We start from the raw sequence: 19,677 nt of genomic DNA on the forward strand, positions 1-19,677 counted from the left end.
TTAACCAGGTGGCTGTTCAATCTCAGTGTCGCTTTGCCACTGGGTGGAAACAGCTTCTGGTTTTCAGACTTGAATTGAAAAAGAATAAGAAAGCTAGCCAGGGAATCAGCTGTTTGGGGGACCCAGCAGGGCCCAGGGATGGCCAGATCACAGTGACTGGGTGTGGGGATTCTATTTGCCTTGTTATGTTGCATGTGAGTTCCATTGTCCTATAATAATCTTGTCTGCCTCAGTTTCCCTGAAAATAACAAGCCATCCTGTAGCACCTTAAAGACTAACAATTTTATTTATTAGGTAAGGAGTTTTCATTGGTAAGACCCACTTCTTCACATGCTGGACTTCCCCAAGAAAGCGCATTACCGATGAAATAAAATTGTTAGTCTTTAAGGTGCTCCAGGATGGCTTGGTTTTCTGTTTGTTTGTTTTGTGAAGCTACAGCCTAACAGGGCTACCCCTCTGAGTCAGTTTCCTGGGCCACTGTGTTCATACCTAGATGACTATGGGGGTTTTGCTCTGAGAGCCTCCCAGAGGTACACCATGCCTCATGCTCTTTGTAACCTGAGCCCAGGAGGCGGGTGTGACCAGGTGGCACCTTTTGCCTGTGAAAAGCTGTGGGGGAGTGGCTGGGACCAGTAGCTGGGAGTGGGGCAGTGTCTGCTGGCTTGGGATGCCGGAGAAGGGGGAAGGGTAGTGTCCTGGCTCTGGCCCCCACTCGCTCCCCTTCTCCTAGGGATGGATTGTATTGAGTGCTTCTAGTTAACAAAACCTTCTGTTCTCCCTGCTGGATGAGAGTCTCCCCTGCCTGCAGATGGGGAGGCAGAGCCCCGGGGCTCCCCTATGATCCTGTGATGCTGTGATCAGAAACATCTGCCCAACTTTGCCTGGGGAGCTCATATGTCACCAAAGCCCCCAGGAAACTTCACACCAGCTCATTCTCACATAAGAACCAGGGTGATGCCGTGTGTGTGTGCATGCACACGGGGGCCCTCATGCTCCCCCAGCATCTGTGCCCCCATCAGCTCTGCACCTCTTCCATCGCCCAGTTGATAAAAATCATGGATGCTGCTGGACCTTCAAGCCAGGAACAGCCTGCAAATTGCCTGTGTCCCCTCGGAGCTCTCCCTGGGCTCAGTAGCTTGTAGCAGGTACCTGTTAAAGGGGCAGGTTCTCTCTTCTGTTTGGCAGATCTCACCCGCTGAGGACAATGAAAACTATGTGGCAATTAGTGATTCTGAAGGCACGTATCAGAATCTGGCTTCTCCTAGCTCCGTGCTCTTTCACTTGGGTGTTGCTCTGTGTGCGCCAGAGTCCTTGCCAGGCAGGGACGGTTTGTCTTGTGTCAAGTATCGTCTTAATTGTTTATCAGAAACAAATGTCAAAGGGACTCTGATTGTGGTCTTACACCGCCCCTGGTTTCTTCACATCCTCATCCACCAGCCTCAGAAGGATTCCATGTGATTTTGCCACCCCCTCCCTGCCTGTCTCCTTCCTCTCCGGTGGATGACCGGAAGCTCCTTACTTGGCAGTACTGCCCATACAGCCTGCACAATAGAAGGATGCTGTTAATTTCCTCCTGCCGATTGGCTCACATGTCTCTGATCCCTGTCCAACAAGTGGAGGTTCAGAGAAATTTGCTGAGCCAGATACTTCCTCTTTGCCGCCGAGATGGACTGGTGCTCCTCCTGACGACATCTTGCACTGCTTCGTCGTTCACAGTGTCGTCTGTCTTGGCGCAGCCACTGGCAGGAAATCCGAGTTGCCGGGGGCTGTTTTGAAATGCAGCAGTGCAATCACACGAGTACAGGCCTTGCATCAATAGCAATTCAGGAAGCTGGTGACAAGGGGGGCGGTGTTCAGACTATTGTGTGGAGCACAGAGGGGTCATATCACAGCTCTCCAAATCCGCTTGTGTAAAGATCTCCCCGCCCCTCCGCCCATCAACTTGTACTCTGCAGCCCAAAAGTGCATACACTGCCAGGGAAAACCACTGAGTCCCATTCCGATTGTAACCAGCCAGCCGGGAGGATGGGTTTGTTGTTAAAGCCTAGTGCTGGGAATCAGGATGTTTGGAGTGGCTTCTTGACTCTGCCACTGATTTCCTATGTGACCTTGAACAAGTGACTTAACACTGCAGCACCTCACTGTACAGCTACATTCATGGCAGCATGCAAAGTACAGACACTGCAGCGGTGTTCCCTGTAAGCTGAACATTTCAACAACTGCCCAGGAGAGACTCAGGGGCCACCCAGCTGATTAGCAGAGCCTCCCCAGCCACCGACAGAGTGCAGCATGTGTTTCTGTGGGTGGTTCACATCTGCATATGCTTTGCTACATGTAACAAAATGTATTCCACACGGGGATGGAAAAAATTAGAGGGAACCTTGCCCAGAGCACTCAGCTAATGTGAACATAAATAGCTGTGTTGAGGGTGAGGCATTGCTTGGTGGCAGCGGGTGCTCTGCACACCAGGCAAGCAACACCTCCCACATGTTGCAGACAGCAATTTTTAGCAGCCTGTGTCCCACCATTTCAGCTTTCACCGTGCTCTGTCGCAGCATGAGGAGTACCTGTATGCTGCATGACATCACAGGAGCTCCCATGGGAAGCAGTGTGACCCAGGGGACAGAGCACTCGACTGGGTGTCAGGAGAGCTGGTTCTATTTCTGGCCCTGTTGTGTGACCTTGGACAAGTTCCTTCGCCTTTCTCCCCCGTTCCATCCTTTGCCTGTCTTGTGTCTCTTACTCTGGTTGCAGAGTGCCTAGCAGAATGGGGTTGCACTGGGGAAGTTGGCAGTTCTCCACAGTGGGGTTTCTAGCATCTCCCTTTGAATATTTGATGCTGGCCATCGCTAAACTAGCCAGCCCACAGCTCTGATCTGGCACTGCAATTCCTATGCTCATGTCGAAGCATTCATAACTACTGCGATGAGTTGCCAGTGTACAGAATAGTTGGATGCTATCTGGGATCGTGGCCTGTGTACAGAATTGTTCAAGGACAGTGTTCGTTCTGTGCATTGCCCTGAGCTGAGTTTCACAGTCTTTTCCGTTGGTGTCCCTTTGCCCAGAATGTCTCTGGAAGTGGTGGGGGAAGAAGGAGGATGAGTCAGCTCTGAAACCCAAACTTTTTTCCAGTGAGGTAATGCGAAGATTGCAGCCGGCAGCTGGGCTCTTCCTTTGCAAACATTCTGCTTCTGGAAAGCTGAGATTGTTCTAGCAGCAATTCAGCTCAAAGCTGATCATGCCGGCCTTTGAATAAACCTGCTGCCGGATTCCTGTGCATGCCACTGTGCACATCTGAGAGGTGTCTGGACTCTGGTCCAGGGGAAGTAATGACCTCAGGACAGTCTGTCTAAGCTCTGATGACCAATCCCACATTACTGGAAAATTCCCATGAGAGAGCCTCAGAGGCATTTGTTTGTGGAGAGTTCCCACCTGGTAGGTGTGAACTGGCAGAGCTGGTTTTTGTAGAGAGCTTGGTCACATCAAAAGGGACTGGAATCTCTTTACAAACACCTTTCTTTAATAAATAAATGGTTTGCCCCAGGGCGGCTCCTCCAGGGTGGTTTTAAAAGCTGGAAATATCAACCAAAGTGCATGGAGCCGGAATTCCCCTGGAGGTCGGGACGGGGGTGGGAGGGGTTGATACTGCTGCCCAGCCCCCTGTTCTACCCACATGCTGTTGACCCCTAGGGGTGGCAAGGGAGAGTGTCTGCTTTGTGAAGAGTGGCACTGTGCAGGCTTGTGATTTGGATAGTAAAACCTTCAGGTTGTTCTTTCCCCATGGGCACGGCACACAGCCCTAGAAATTACCTGTGGCCAATATAGCAAAGACACCTTCATCTCTCTTTTAAGTGGGCCACCCTAACACTCATCTGCAGCCGAGCTGCCTTCTCTTTGGCTTGTGGGAGAGATGCAGGGAGCTGTAGTTGGTAGGCTGCCCAGAGGTGGCTAAAATGCCCATCAAGTCTCTGAAAAGAGAGCGAGGTCCTGTGCTGGAGGAGAACCTATGCAGACTCAGTGGCAGTGCCAGGCCCAGAGGTCTATGCTGGCTGTAGAGCAGGAAACCTCATGTCCTGCAAAAGATGGGGTCTAGGGACTCCCATCTGCAAGAGCGGCCTCCTTAAAGCCAGGGGGCAGTTTGCAGATGGTGTCTATGGGCTGGGTGGAGGAGGAAATTCCCTTTCACTGTGTTTGCTGGGTTGGCAACTAGTGGCATAGCCATCAAGTCCTTCGGTCCCGGCTGCATCGTGGTAGGATATATACTGCCTGGGCTGAATCACCTCTGACCTTGGCTGGTGTAAATGAGATGCACGTTTGTGGCATTAGGCTGGTGTGAGCCAGAGGAGGATCCCAGCCTTTGGGACCAGTCCTCGTCTGCCTTCAAGCAGTCATTCTTCCCTGTCACAGGGCAATGCATGATCCTATGAGACCGGATCAGCTGCATTTCCCAACTGTGCCGTGGTGTGAGGCTGGGGGGAATTGAGCCCCTACATTCAGCCAGGTGCTGGGAGCAGTGCATGGAAGACATTTCAGAAGCTTGGTCAGCATTAACTGCCTCTGCGGGACTGTAGCAGTGCCCCCCAGTGGGCCACACCTGGGTGAACTGGTCTGAACAGCCACCCCTAAGCAGCAAACACGTGGCTGGAAGCCCAGCTGCTCACCTGTCAGATTCAGAGGGTCTGAGGCTCAGCCAGGCAGCCCTCTGGCTCCGGAAAAGCCTGTGTGAGCAAGCTGGCAAGCGAAGCCCTGGTGAAAGCAGAAGTGAAGCCCACAGGAAACTTCACACTAGTGCATTCTCACAAGGCTGACACTGGGCTCTGTGTGTGTGTGTGTGTGCGTGCGTGCATGTGCGCAGGGGCCCTTGCACCCCCAGCATCCCCCACCCTAACAGCACTGCGTCTCTTTCAACCTCTAGCTGATAAATATCAGTGATGCTGCTAGATGGCCGGGCCAGGCACAGCCTGCAAACTGCCCTTGTCCCCTCGGATCTCACCATGGGCTCAGTGGCCTGTGGCAGAGACCTCGTGGCTGGGGAGGGAGAAGGCCGTGGTGAAAGTCCAGCTCAACAACCGACTTAAAAAAATTCCAGGCAGCCCCATTGGGTGCAACATCTTTCCCAAACCTGTGCCTGACCCCATGGGGTGCAGAGAGAGAGCAGAGGTGCGCTGGGGCCTCGGTACACAGCTGTTCCCTGGTATCCTAGGGAAATTTGTGCTAGAGAAAGCAGGAGGGAGGATAAATGCCATGACCGACTAAACGGCAGTGATTACTCACTCCCAGAGCAGAGACTGTTGCTATGGCATGGGGGGGCGGGGGGGAGTTACTCTGAATTCTCCTCTTCCCTTCTCTGCGCGTGGTGTTTGCAACTTAGCAAGCCTGAAGCTTGCTCGCTTCCCCCCGCAAATCGGCCACAACCAGCCTCCGAGCAGCAGGGGAACTAAGCTCCCAGCGCGACAAGGCTGGGTGGCGCAGAGACAGGCGTCCTCCCTGCCAGCGAGAGTAGTACAGTCCGAGGGGGAGGCTCTTGGGAGAATGTACAGTATGTTATCTGGCAGCCAGCTGATTCTAGGATTCAGGGGGGCTCCGATGGAGCGAGGACGCCTGAGGTGGTGGAGCAGGTTCTGCTGACGAGGGTTGGGGCAGAGCCGGGGGAATCTGGGACACATTGCTGCTTTTTTTCCCTGTTGCCATTGTGTGGAAGTGCCAGGCACGGCGGCCGTTTAAGTTTCGGCAGCAGCATCTGGAAGCCTCTCCGTGGTTCTGCCAGCAGCCTGACCCAGAGGAAGCTGCCGAGAGCGGGGATCCGATGGTTCACAGTTAACCACATCCGTGCCTCAGCTAGAAAGACTTACAGGCATTTGTCACCGGTTCCCTCCATTTTGAAGCAGCCGGAACCAGGAAAGCTGCTCTCATGGCATTCAGCCCCTGGCAGATCCTCTCCCCAGTCCAGTGGGCCAAGTGGACGTGGTCTGCTGTGCGAGGAGGGGGTGCTGAGGAGGGTGGGGTGGAGAGAGAGCTAGAGGAGGATGACTCGCAGGCAGAGACCAAGTCGCTGGGTTTCAGGCAAGTATGCAGCATCCCTGCTTTGCTAGGGCTCGGCACTGGAACTTGAATCTTCAGTGCCCACTGACTTGCACGTGTCATGGCATTCGTAGCACGATGCATCCTTCCGGGGACAAAACGCTATGTGCCGCGCCTGCCTTGCTTGTCAGCTTCTCCTGCAAGCTGGGTGGCTGCTCCGTGCATGGACTGTTCAGCCTGTCCATCTGGCTTTGCTCATTCTGCCCCGGCCTGCGGCTCCCCAGACCCAACGGGTAGCAGTGGCATTGGTAGTTCCCAGCTCCCCCTGGGGATCTGCACTCCTGTTCGGAAACGCTCAGCTTCGCAGATTTCAAGCTGCAGCAGTCGGAGCGGGAGGGAGTTGTGGTGGGGCAGTCTGGCGGGCGACACAGCTGCTCTGACCTGGTGGTCTCTGAGTAGCAATGCCAGCGGACAGGAAACACGCAGGTGAAGGCTTGTTTCTGAACTTCCCGGTAGCCAGAGCAGCGGGAGCTTGAGAAGGAAGGAGCTGCCCGGAGATGCTGGGTCCCAGGGGTCAGCGACCCATGCTGAGACAGCCAGGGGGTGTTTTCACATTAAATCAGTCTGTGCGGAAGTCACCAAGGCGTAATGGTGCTCCGTGATTAATCACTGATAGATGGCCACCCAGGGGTGGGAGGCTACCAGGGGAGTTTCAAGGGGAATTTACTGTAACATGGTTTCACCTCCTTTACCTTTCTCATTTGTTAGCCTGGTGTGTTGGGAAGGAGTCAGTCTGAGCCACAGGATGTCACCTTTAGTCTGGTTGATTTGCCGGTCAGCCTGGGAGCTGGAATCCAGCCTGGCTGGATATTTAGGGAGTGTATGTGAAGCATTTCAGAGCTACCCTTGAAAGTGGTAATTCTTCACTCTCTCCCCTCGTTGGCAGCTCGGATTCTGAAGGCAATTTTGAGACCCCTGAGGCAGAATCCCCATCACGGTCCCCTGTCAAGCAGTTCTGTGACCTGTCGCTGGGATTGGACGCGGCCGAGGGCAGCACCCAAGGTAAAGAGATGCCATGCATGTTCCAGTCTCCTTTTAATCTGCTTTGGATGCAGAAAATGGGGAGGAGCTTGGAAGGGGAAGCCGTTTCCGTGAATAATGCTGGCCTTGTGTTGGCAGTTCCTGGGTTGGAGAGTTTAAATGCAGATGCGTCGGGTTATGCACCTGCTCTAAAGGGCTGTGTTCAGTTTAGCGCAATGTCGGTTTATTGAACAGTTTTGAGGGACTGATGTGACCGCATCAGCTTGATTCCTCAGCTCGTGCCCTTGCAGGGCACAGTTACAGTCAGGCTGTTTTGCAATAACTGGTCACACCCAGTGCTACCCCCCAGAGCAGAGATAAAGAGCAAACAGGAATGTGGCGATTCCATGAGATCTGGTTTTTTGCATTCCGGAGAGGGGCTCTGGCTGATTCCCATGGCCTGGCAGAGAGTGCAGCCTGCAGCCAGAAGCTGCTCAGCCTGCCGGAAGGGAGAATGGATATTTTCAGGCTCTTTTCTGTTTCAAAGGGCCCTCCCTAACTCCCTCCTCAAAACCTGCCTGGGCAGAAAGTGTCTCTTCTTGGCTCCAGGACTGATGGGTGCTGTCCTGCACATGGGCCTTTTGCTGTTTGCAATGGCACAACTCTGCCCCCTTGCACTATAGTGATGTGATGTTTTGTCCCTCAGCCTGTCCTCATGACATGTCCAGATGAGAATTTGTTGTCTGGGCAAAGGGGGTTTTATACTCGCAGTTGCACAGAGCAGAGATGAACAGGAATTGATATTTGGGAGTCGCAAATAAAGGGCTCTTGGGGGGTCTCACTCTAGTTGCTCTGGGAAATGTGTCCAGTTAACAGAACCGCATCTGGCAGCGTTCTCTATAGCTGAGCACTTGGGTGGCCACCCAAGAGAGATTCAGGTGCCAGCCAGCTGACTAGCAGAGCATCTATAGCCACTCACAGTGGGCAGCCTGTGTTTCTATTGGTGGTGCACATCTGCATATGCCTCAGTGCACGTAACAAAATTTATTCTGCCCATGGGTGGAAAAAAATAGGGGAAACACTGACAGCTGGACAATCTGTGCACTTTAAGAGCAGACCTAGATTAACAGGTGAAGACTGAGGTGCATGAACAGACCTGAGGTATGGCCTGGGGAATTCACACTGAAATAGAACAGACTCCTACTGATCACCAGTGAGGGGCATTGGGAGAGCTGTACAGGGAATCTCATGCATATAAATTGTGTGCTAGAATGGAAGCCAAAACCCACTGCTCTGACAGGAAACCAAAGACTGAACATAAGGGAAAAGAGTAACGGCCACGGCCACGGCTATTGGAATTTATCTTTGTTAAACGGACGGCCCTCAAAAGGGCTAGAATCCACATACTTCTGTCACACACAAGCTGCTTTTAATAGTTTGGCTGCTGTTAACGTTTTAGTAAGGTAAAATCTCTGATCGGCATTGTTGAGGAATCAGCCAGTGATCGCTGCTGGGAACCGAGGGCTTCATTGTCCTGTCAGAGTGTTTCATCTGCAGCTGCTCTTCACCAGGATCCTGCAGAACAGTGGCTGGAAAAAACACTCTAGCCAACGTCCAGGTTCCCCCTAATTTTTTCTATCCACAAGGAGAATAAATTTTGTTATGTGCACCAAGGCACATGGGAGTGTGCACCACCCATATAAACATATGCTGCCGGCTGTGGGTGCTGTGACTGCTCTGTGGCTGCCCAAGCACTCAGCTGACAGGGAACGCCGCCAATGACTCTGGAGCGCTCAAGAGATGGAGCCGCTACTTACTGTGACTGGCCCTGTGTTCCAGGCCATTGTGGGACTAAGCGGATACTGTCAGGACTGAGACCCCGCTCCCAGGCCTTTTCAGCAGTCTGACCATCCAACATTTGTGACCCTGCTCTCCTGTTACTGCTGGGGCAGAGACCTATTGCTGGGCCAGTGTGCCATAGTGAGTGTGGGGAGGCTGCTCTGGCCACTGAGGGCTTGCTGGGCAATCCTTTGCTTCTTAGAACTGCCAAAAGTTTCTCAGTTTGTAGGGTGATGTTTGGGGGCACAGAGGGTGGGGTTTCTGAGGAGATTTGCTTTGCAGTGTTTCTTATCACCTTTGCCAACACTCCGGCTCAAGAAAGCCCATTGCGTAAGGCCCCGGGAAGACACTTAAATGTTGTAAATGTCTCTTAGAGCTTTTAGGAATAATTCTTCCCTGGAAAATCTGTTGCCTATGGAACTAATTTTCCTGAGAATTGCTATTGCTAAAAACTACTGGGTGGCTATATTTCAGGGCACAGATGAATTGGTTCCTCATGATATCCCAAACAAAGCCTTGAAGTCATCCTCAGTTGTCCTGTAGGTCATGAGGCTGGGGCCAATAGTCCCTCTAATTTTAATCTATCCGTGTGCAGAATAAATTTTGTTTTGTGCACCAAGCCATGTGCACCACCAATAGAAACATGCTGCTGGCTGTGGACAGCTCTGCCAATCAGCTGGGCAGCACCTGAATCTCTCCTGGGTGGCAGCCCACGTGCTCAGCTCACAGGGAACACTGGCAGGAGCTGCTGCTAAGAGAGTTTCACTGGTTGGACATCTAGGAAGTGCTGTACTGATGCTCTAGTTCACTGACAGCTGAATGCCAGGGGTGAGCTGCACGCCAGCACTACTGCTGGTAAACAGGAGGTGTCTTGCTGCTGGGTGCTTGAATCAGCTCCTCCTGGGTGCTGCATGGCACATGGTATGGCCAGGACATGCACCAGGGTTTTATTGGAAGGTAACCTTTCAAGGGCAGCTCACAGCGAGCTCGTCCCTTCCTTTATCTTCAGCATCCGTGACAGTTTCACACCAGTAGATCACATCTCAAGGGCAGATTGCTAGGAAACCAAATGTAGGACAAATGTTATCCCCACTGGGTTCAGCTGCTGCCAGCCATGCCTGACTCAGGCTCTTTCAGATCTGCTGATGGAGGGAGGCAGGAACAGGGAGTTGCCTGGTAGAAGCTGTCACCCTCTCTCTCCAGATTGGCACCAGTAACACACTGAATATTGTAGGTGAAAAACAATCTGTGTTAGGAGGCTCCATCCATTGCCCACCAGCAAGGCTTCGGGGACGTTCCCAGCTCTTTGAAACAATGGAGTGAGGCCATTCATGATGTGAATGCCATGCTTAGAAGGCTTCCTGGGATATAAGGCTGCTGGACCTTGGCTAAAGTGCACATTAAACCCTCCTCAAAACAATGCACAGACTGCATGTGAGCTGCCCGGCACGGAAATTATGGTAGCTGCAATAGGTACAAGAATCAGAAGTCAAACCAGTTTAGTGATCACATATCAGTGTTTACGGAACAGAGGTCTCAGGGACAGCAAGATCTGGGTTCCCCAGCATGTTTGAGGAATGTCTGCTGTCCTTAGAAGCTGCATGCACAGATATGCCACGGCCTTGTCCAGGGCACAGCTGGGTTAATGGGAAGAGAAACTCATCCCTCCTCAGAGAATTGTGATAGCATCAGTATGTAGAAACACAATGAGGTTATGAAATCAGTAAGGACAAAAGCACTGAAGGGGGAGGCCTCTTGTAGAGGCAGGTGAAAGAAGGAAAAGTACGTTGCACGCTGCATCGTCAGAGACAGAAATACCCTGTTTATGTCTCACTTGTTTTTCAGGCAAGGCTGCTGTGCGCATTCTCTCTTCCCACCCAAAATCTTCTTAACACTTCTTCTTATCTTCCCAGATTGTAGATACCATAATTCTGCCCCGCTCTCTCTACAGACTCCACCTTCTTCCCTCTCACAAGTGTTATTTTTCACAAGGAATTCAGCATAAGGAACAAAAGCTGATCCTGGATGGTAGCGGCTCTCACCAGGATTTACTTCACAAATAACAAGCAGCCTCGTAGCACCTTAAAGACTAGCACACTTATTAGGTGATGAGCTTTCATGCCGAAAATGCACTTCCTCAGATTTACTTGTTACTCGTGGATCAGGGTCATGTTCACTGTTCCCTGTAAGCCAAGTGCTTGGGCAGAAGCCCAGGAGAAATTCAGGTGCCACCCAACTGATTAGGTGAGCACCCACAGCAGGCAGCCTGTGTTTCTACTGGTGGTGCACATCCCCATATGCCATGGTGCACATAACAAAATTTATTCCACCCTGGGTAGGAAAAAAAACTTGCAGGGAACCCTGGTGATGTTATGCTGCATGTTAACAACTTATCGCTGGTTGGTTTGCAAAGCATGACTCACAAGTATCCTAACGCTTAATGGCCGCATAGACTTTAATCATGCCAGCCTCTGTTAAACAACAGTGAAAAACCAGCAGAGAAAAGTGTAGCTTTAAAAGCGTGAGCTGTGTGTATAATCCAAACACTCTGGCCTTGCTCAGGAGGGGTACATATGTGGCACACACAGAATGAGTCAAATATAAAGGCTATAGATAGTAAAGGGGCTGTTCGAGGCACTTGGAATGCAGGGCTGTGGGGAAATCATTGCTGGTTCATTTGGCTGGAATGTGTCTCATAAAAAGGGAGCAAGCTCTTTGCAGTGTGTTGCGGCTGCCAGATTGCATTGACTCACTTGGGGATGGTAGAGGATAGGATGCTCGGGTTAGCCAGTAGGCTAGTGAGTACTGTTGGTATTATTCATGTATATAAGGCTCCCCCAGGCTCTGTTAGCTTGAAGCTAGGAATGGGCGACAGGGTAGGGATCACTTGATGGTTACTCATGCTGTTCATTCCCTCTGAAGTCCCTGGCCTTGGCCACTGTCTGAAGACAGGACGCTGGGCTAGACGGACCTTTGGTCTGACCTAGTCTGGCCACTCTTATGTTCTTACGTTGTATTATGCTCATCACTGCCATGCCCTCTACACATGTTCTGTTCAAGAGAGTATTAAATGGGAGCATGTTCACCAGTTCCCCTCTTGCAACAATCAAACCAACTACCCTGACAGGACCAGAATCGAGGCCTTTCTAGGCATGTTTCTCAGTGACCTGGGCCATGGACCAAACCTGGTCCCTTCCATCTCTGTGACACAGTTTAGGAAGGCAGTAATCTTGGCCCAGGTATCAAAAAGATTGAGAACCGATGCTTTACCCAGCACCTTCCCCCTGCAGGACTCAGAGTGCTTTGCCAAATCCCAACACATAAAGCCTCACCTACAGTGTTCCCTCTAAATTTTTTCCATCCATGGGCAGAATAAATTGTGTTATGTGCACCAAAGCATGTGTGGATGTGCACCACCAATAGAAACACAGGCTGCTGGATGTTGGTGGCTGTGGATGCTCTGATAAAATCAACTGGGCAGCACATGAATCTCTCCTGGGCGTCTGCGTAGACGCTCAGCTTATAGAGAACTCTGCTCACTGCTCCGATAACCTAGGGAAGTGTCAGGCTCTATGTTTTGCAGATGGTGAAGCTTGAGTGCAAGTGAATTGCAAGAGGTCTTGGAGGCAGAGCTGGAGATAAACCCCAGGGGCCCAGATCACCACTCCACAGCACCTTGTTTGGGCATTTGCACGAGTGCAACGCTCCCAGCTCGTAATGCCCCATCCTGCAACCAGGTTGCAAGGTGCAGGGCCCAGTCCAACATCTCCAGGCTTTCAGCTGTGTGCCTCCATCCCAAGACTAGCCTTTCTCCCTCGCGGTGGGGCTGAGTGCCGCAGGATGCTTTGCCCTCTGCAATGGGTGGAAAGCCTGAGCTGAAGGATTCCTCTTGCCTTACCCTGTGAAAGTGACCAGGCCTGAGTCCTGTCTAGGATGGATTCTAGAGCCACAGAGAATGGCTGTCCGCCGGCGGGGCCTGTTCCCACAGCCAGGCTGCAGGGTGGGGGAGTGCCTCTGGCAGGCGGCACAAAGAAGCTAGGGAGCTCATTTTGCATTCAAGGCAGCCGGAGAAGAAGTCGTTATGAAGAGTTGCCACGAAGCAGTTGTGGTTTGGCTGCATTCAGCCGGTCAGTGCACGCAGCTCCCTGGCTCACGTTGGGAGCAGCCTGCTAGTCTGAAAATAGTTTCCTTCCAGGTCACTTGGGAGCAGTTGGTAGAATTTAAATACAAACCAGTACTCACGCAGTCAGGCTGGCAAGCAGCCGAGCTTGGAGGCGCATCGCCTGAGTGCGCTGCACTTGGGCTCCTCTGACAAGCGCCCGTGAGGGTAGGGGAGCTCGGTGGTCTGTGCACAAGCCGCACGCACATTCTCCACACATGACTCACGCAACAGCCGTGAGGGGGTGGCTGTGTGGCAGGGGAGATGCTCTTTGGAACGTAAATGCACACGCTGGCCTCCCGCTCTCCGGCGCCGCAGCGCAGGGAAGGGAGCAGCACACGCCAGCCCCATCCCAGGCACGGTCGGGCAGTGCTGGAAAGCTTCCCACAAGGAATAGCTTCCATTTACTCTGGCGCTGGGGATGGCTCTTTCCAAGCCAGTTCCCAGGCTGGCTGGAGGGGTAAGTGGACTCCCAGCCATCTGAGCCTGCTGCTTCATTGCCTCCTGTCCTGCGTGCAAGGAGGGCCCTGTGGGGGTCCTTGGCATTTTGCATCCTGTGTCATAGTTCCTGAAGAAATGCATGTCCGTTCTTTGGGCCACTGGTGGGAGAGCACCTCGGAGTCAAAGGAAATGCAGGGAGGGGGAGCAGCAGCTGCCAGGTTCAGGGGGAGGGCTTTGGCTGGGCTATCGGCTGTGTAGGAGGCTCAGGCTGCAGCAATTTTGTATAGTGGCGAGTAGTGCTGGAGTGACGCATTGAGCCCCCTTTGCAGAACCAGGTGTGAGCTGCTGGAGGACTGGTGTTTATCCTTTCCCCCACCTGCCGCCCTGGCAAAGCAGGATGGAGACAGGCTAGCGCTGGGGGCTTTGCAGAGCACCGCCTTGCGCTGAGCACGGCCCTAATCAGGCCTACTGGGCGTTGCAGTCGGAGCATTTTCTCGTTTCAGAGCTCTTTAGACTAATGGGGCCTGGTTCTGCTGTGAGTGCAGGGGACTTTGGAGGGCCCTGAGATGGCCGCCCCAGCCATCCGACAGACTGGAGGAGGGAGGATTACGTGGGGCAGGGCGTGCCAGTGGGGTCAAGTCCCCTCCTCTCCCCTCCTGCACTTACTATACGGGCGCTATGAGCAGCAGTCTGCTCCACTTCCCCAAGTCCTTCTGGCCCCCTGAGCCCTGCATCTCTGTGGCAACGGGAAGCGGCCTCCACTCCCCGCCGCCTGTGGAGACGTGGGGCTTAGCGGGCTGGGAGGGTGCGGTGGCACAGCAGGCTGCTGCTTGCGCCACCTGCGTGGGGAGGGGGTGAGGGGATCTCCTGCTGCCGCTGCCACCCGCCACCACTGCCACGGGTAATCCCCAGCCCAGTTGTTTGTGGAGGGGGGTAAGAGGGAGGGGTGGGGGTGGAGTGTGCATGGGGGGAGGGGGGTTGCCCTGTGCCTGGGGCACTGTTGTGGGGAGTTGCTGCAGGCTCCGAGCCTGCTCAGGATGGCCCTGCTCTGACTGATTCTCTGGGGAGGCTGGGTCCTTGGGGGACAAGAGTGGTCTCTGTGCTCTGGCTATGTGGGGGAATTCAAGCTATGCAGCCAAGGCCCTGCAGAATAGCCACCTGCAGGTGTCCCATGCAGAGGGATGCGCCCTAGAGAAGGGCCTTCCCCAATCCGATGGCTCGTGGCAGCAGAATGCTCCCGTGCTTGAGATAATGTCGCTGTTTGATGCCTGTGGTGAGGGGCCCACTAGGCGCTAACAGGAGCATGGAACCCTCTCCGCTCCCATGTTCCCTCTCCTTGTGCAGCGCTGTTTGGGGGAGCAGTATTACCCCTCCCAGCCTCCTCCAGTTGCAGATCTCTGTGGAAGAGCTCACAAGCAGAGGGGCCGACAGCTATCGTGGGCCCCCAGACCAGAGGGCCTGGCTCTGTGCTCCAGAAGCGGCGTGGCCTCTGGCAGAAGGGGCGTGGACTTTCGCTTTATTTCAGATTTGAGGCTCTACCATGTCCCCTGGCTGGTCAGAGACAGAATCACAGGTCATTGTACTGGCTGGAGACCAGGGTTCCACAGGACTAGTGCTGGTCCTTGAGGTCGCCTGTGCTATTTTCTAGTGGTCAGATGTTCAGACAAGCTCTGCACACGCAGACAAGGACAGATTTTTCAGAGGCTTCCAGGACGTGGGCCCAGGGGGTTACAAGAGGAGATGAGCACTTAAAATGCTCTCTCTCACTTATGGGTGCTGACTGAGAACAGGAAAATCTGGCCAGATGCCCTTGCCAAAATGCAGAGTCCAGGCCACAGCTGTATAGTCCCTTCTGCATCTCGTGGTTTGACAGTTGTCGTTTTCAAGATGGCCGAGCAGACGAGGCTCCTCTGAAGGAGAAGCAGCCATTAAAATGTAAGGGATTTAGGAAGACGAACAGAGGGCGGGAACTGCAGTAGTTGTGGCCCGCAGTAATAAGTAAGTCCTGGGTCAGGATCTATGATTAAGATTCTGGGATAGCACAGTGTTGAACATGATCTAAACACAAAGGCAGGATTTCTGCAGAGTGGGGTCTAGCTGCCGTGAGAATGAGATCAGGCAACATTCCAAGGATGGGGAGAGAGTCTTGCAGGTGAACTCCGAGATATTCCTGGGTTGCTTGTGAGCTAACTGAGTCATTGTGGAACACCCCCTCTGTTCTCTGAGCAGCCCCAGCTTTCTGAATTATTGCTCCGCAAGCATATACACATGCCTGCTTTCACTGCACTGTGGCCGCTTACATCTCATGACAGGAGCTGTGCGGTTTGTGAAACAGAGCGAGAGCCAGTGGCGCAGAGCTTTTATAAGTAGAACAGATGTTTAAAATACTAACTGGAGAGCCTACTGACTGGTCACATGCCTCCTTTGCTGATTCAAACACCCAATATTTTAATGTTAACAAAAACCGTCTCCACATAATGGCCTTCCCCAGTACCTGACTTGTGAGGGGACTGCTCTGTGGTTCTGACAGAGAAGCCAGTTCCGGGAATATATGGTCAGGAAAACAGACAATCCTTGCGCGGGAAATGGGAGCATAAAATAAAAGACAGCACATGACAGGTTAAGACCATTCAGCTGGGCTTGGCTTCCTGGTTTGGATCCGCTCTCTAGAAAGGGCACAGAATCACCGCCCAGATATTATGCAACAGGAATGCTCTTTAGTGGCCGATGAGCCCCGAGTAGTTGCTGTGCTTGTCAGGATTGATCAGGCTGTTTCTGGAGAGCAAAGGCAGGCATGTCAGAAGCAAGCAGTGCCACTGTCAAACCAGCTCCTGCGCTGCTGGGCTCACCATGCGAGTCCTTAAGAAACCTGTAGGTGAACGACTCTGGTCTGGTCTGTGTGTGGGCATTCTCTCTCATATGGTGACCTTCAGATTCCGTACTGCGTACTTTAAATTCTGCAGAACCTAGTTGCAACTGGAGGTAAATTTTAAGTCTAAATAAACAGACTGATCTTTGGTTCGCTGAATCTTGGAGCAGCTTTGAGAAGTGGAAAGTCATAGGGAAGCCAATCCGCAACCCACTCACATGATGCCTAGGTGCTATGCTCACGTGCTGCAGAGCAGGCCTGGTTTTAATATCTGCTTTTTTTTATTTTAGAATTACATGAAGATGATGAGCAGCTGGTAGCTGAAGTGTCTGAGAAGTGTGTGCGCCAGAAGCACTCAGAGGATGAGGTGCAGTCACCCCTTGCAGTTCTCCATTCTGATAAGAACTCTAAAGCAGAAACTGACTGCAAACTTGATAAAGATTCATCTGTGACACGGTTTGCACCAGAAATTGAACCACCTTTGGATAGCTCTTCAGCGCTCACAAAAGAAACCCACCTTCCGTCTTCAGAAGGGTTGCCTCCAGACCAGACTTTGCCTTCCGATGGACCCATAGCTACCCAAGAGAGGGGGATGTCAGAAGAAGACATGGTTGTCACTCTTGAAGAATTGGCTGATGCTCATTCACAGGCTGAAACTTTTGCTGTGGAGTCAGTGCCAAGCAAGAGCAAGTTCAAAAAAGCAAAACCATCTTCTCTTAGGAAGAAAACAGCTGGAGAGAACTCCGAAATGGCAACAACTGGAGAGGACATCCCTGTCCCCAAAGCATCTTACCACTTCAATCCAGCTGAGTATGATGAGACCATGAACCCCTTTGTGATGGGAGGTTCCAAAATACCAAGCTCTCCCCCTGCAACTCAACAAACCTTTCTGGCTTCTAATAGTGACACCAATGATTCCGGGGTGGAGTTGGTGGAGGAGACCAGAGGCCATGCTCTGAAGCTGGAATTTGATTTCACAGATGGGACGGAGAACGGAGAGGTCAAGAAAGCCCTGCCAAAGAAAACCGGCAGGAAACCTGCCGGCAAACTAACCCCTAAACGGCAAAGAGAAGCAGCCAATAAACCAACGAATGCTGAAAGCCTGGAAGAGGCTCCAGCAGAGGTGTCCCTCCCCAAAGCCTCATACTCAGTGGATCCCAGTGAGTGGGACAATCCCAACTTCAACCCTTTTGGTGGCAGCTTGAGCTTGCAGAACTCTCCACCCCTCCCAAAGGCTTCCTATCATTTTGACCCCAACAACTATGACTCGGTAGATCCTTTTAAACCCACTAACAGCTTAGCCAGCACCACCTCTGACTCCTGCCCCACGGCTGATAACAATCTCAATGAAATCCTGGAGTCTCAGACTCTGGAGATGCAGGGTGAGGAGCCGACGATCGGCAAAGCCTCTCCGAAGAAGGCCAAGTCGCGCTTGATAACGTGAGTGGTGCCAAGCACTGCGTTTCCTGCTCTGTGCGTGCTCTGTGGGGTCAGTCCTCCGGAGGTTTGCTTTGTGGGATGACAGCCTGCTTGTTTGTTTCCCAGATGTCTTGGGAGTAATTGCAGTGATGCTCTTGTTTTTTGCCCTGTTGTTCTTCTCCAAGCCAGTTGTGCTGGTGAATGAGCTGAAAGATTAACCCCTGGGGCAGGCAGTGAGATTCTGCAGTGTCACTACATTTTGTGCCGGCCCTGCTGAATTTGCACATTCTCCTCGCGGTGGCTGTATCTTTTCCCCCCTCACCCAGTGGTTCTTCATGAACTGCTGGGATGAGAATGCCACATACGCTAGGGCTGTGTCTACTCGGCAGTGTTATTTTGGAATAAGCTGTTCCAGAATAGTTTATTTTGAAATAGTGCATCTACACACAAAATGCGTGTTGAAATAGCGCTCAGCTATTTCAAAATAGAGCCTCCACGCTGAGTGGCCAGCAGGGCACCCAGGGTGGGACTGGAGGCCCCTTTTTTGAAATAGCCCTTATTCCCTGTCTATACAGCCCCTGTTCTGAAATATCTACTTTGGAATAGGCACTATTCCATGTAGAATGAGATTTACAGAACTTGAAATAAGCCGTCCACTATTTTGCAATAATTTCAAAGTAGCCGCTTTGCTGTGTAGATGCTTGCAAAATTATTTCGGAACAGCAGCCATTATTCCGATACAACTTTGTGGTATAGGCACATCCTATCAATGCTTGTCTTAGTCAGAAGGGCCCAAGTAGCTGGTGTTTTGGGTAGAAGCAAGTGCTGCAGACCAAGCAACAGCTCCTAGTGGGTCCTGTTTGCAAGTACGGCATGTTAGAAGAGGTGGTTGAGCTTCCAGAGTCTGACGTTTAAAATCCCCCACAGTCAAAGGGTTTATTCAGAACAAATACTGAGTATGGAAGTTGGGCAGGAGGCGGCTTTCCGACTGCTACTGCACCATGCTATCTGCGCCTTTTCCAGTAATAGACAAATGGATGTCTGGTTTTGCAGGTTGTTCTGTAACTTCCTCTTTCCTAACTAGAGAAGAGAAGTGGGGTTAAGCAGTTGGGCCATTTGTTCAGTTGGTTGTATCACATCTGCCCAGGCAGCCTGCACTTTGCCTTCCTTTGCAGGGCTATTTCAGTACACGTATGTGGGGGATTCTCTGAATGCATATAGAGTTCTTACTGCATGCTGTTTAAAGTAGTCCTGTAAGTATTGAAGTTTCACAGTGCCAACTGGGAATGCAGGCAGAATTGCATTCACTCTCTGGGAGTGCATATTTCACTCTTACCCTTTCACCCATTGTATCTCAGATTTCTTCCAAGCAGGGTGTGCGTCTTATTGATGTCTCCAGGTGACTTGAGTCTCCAAGTTTGCAAGATACAAAATACCAAATACAGTTCTATCTTTTGATATAACTCTGATACGGAGCTTGTGAACAGGCAGGAAGAATTACTCTACAAGAGAGTCATTTCCCACTAAATACCTGGGCCTTTTTCTTGTAATTATTGACTGCCATTCACATGGCCAGAGGGGTAGGCTGAATCTGCAGGAAATAAATGGGGAAGTGTGGGAAGCCACACTTGAATTGACATTACAAATGGAACAAGCCACCTTTCTGCTCACTGGCTGTCCAGGTGAAATTTAATGAGGGGGACACCCCAGCGGATGGTTTCTAACTGGGAGCCAATGGAGAAAATGTGGCAAACAGAATGAACTGAGCTCTCAGACATCTTTCAGAAATATCTTGCCAAGAATCCATATAAACCCCAGAGCTCCTTGAGGTTTGAATTTGCAGTGGTTAAGAGCTAGCAGACAATGGACCGTCACTTAAAAGTTTCAGGTTCCATCTCTTATTTATTTA

General features: G+C 51.9%; 1 protein-coding gene across 3 annotated transcripts in view; it reads left to right on the plus strand.

Moving 5' to 3' along the window:
- TACC1 (transforming acidic coiled-coil containing protein 1) overlaps positions 1–19,677 on the plus strand; it is a 66,132-nt gene that overhangs the window by 16,688 nt on the left and 29,767 nt on the right. For 2 of the 3 annotated variants that reach the window (XM_074981900.1, XM_074981899.1), the window contains exons 2-3: positions 6,968–7,083; positions 16,640–17,789. In XM_074981900.1, coding sequence (XP_074838001.1) covers positions 6,968–7,083; positions 16,640–17,789 — 1,266 coding nt within the window. Of the gene's footprint in view, positions 1–5,700; positions 6,064–6,967; positions 7,084–16,639; positions 17,790–19,677 lie in introns of those variants that run through there. The other variant, XM_074981901.1, reaches the window with a different exon arrangement.

This window comes from Carettochelys insculpta, chromosome 31 (assembly GCF_033958435.1).
Source record: "Carettochelys insculpta isolate YL-2023 chromosome 31, ASM3395843v1, whole genome shotgun sequence".
Classification (NCBI taxonomy): Eukaryota; Metazoa; Chordata; order Testudines; family Carettochelyidae; genus Carettochelys; species Carettochelys insculpta.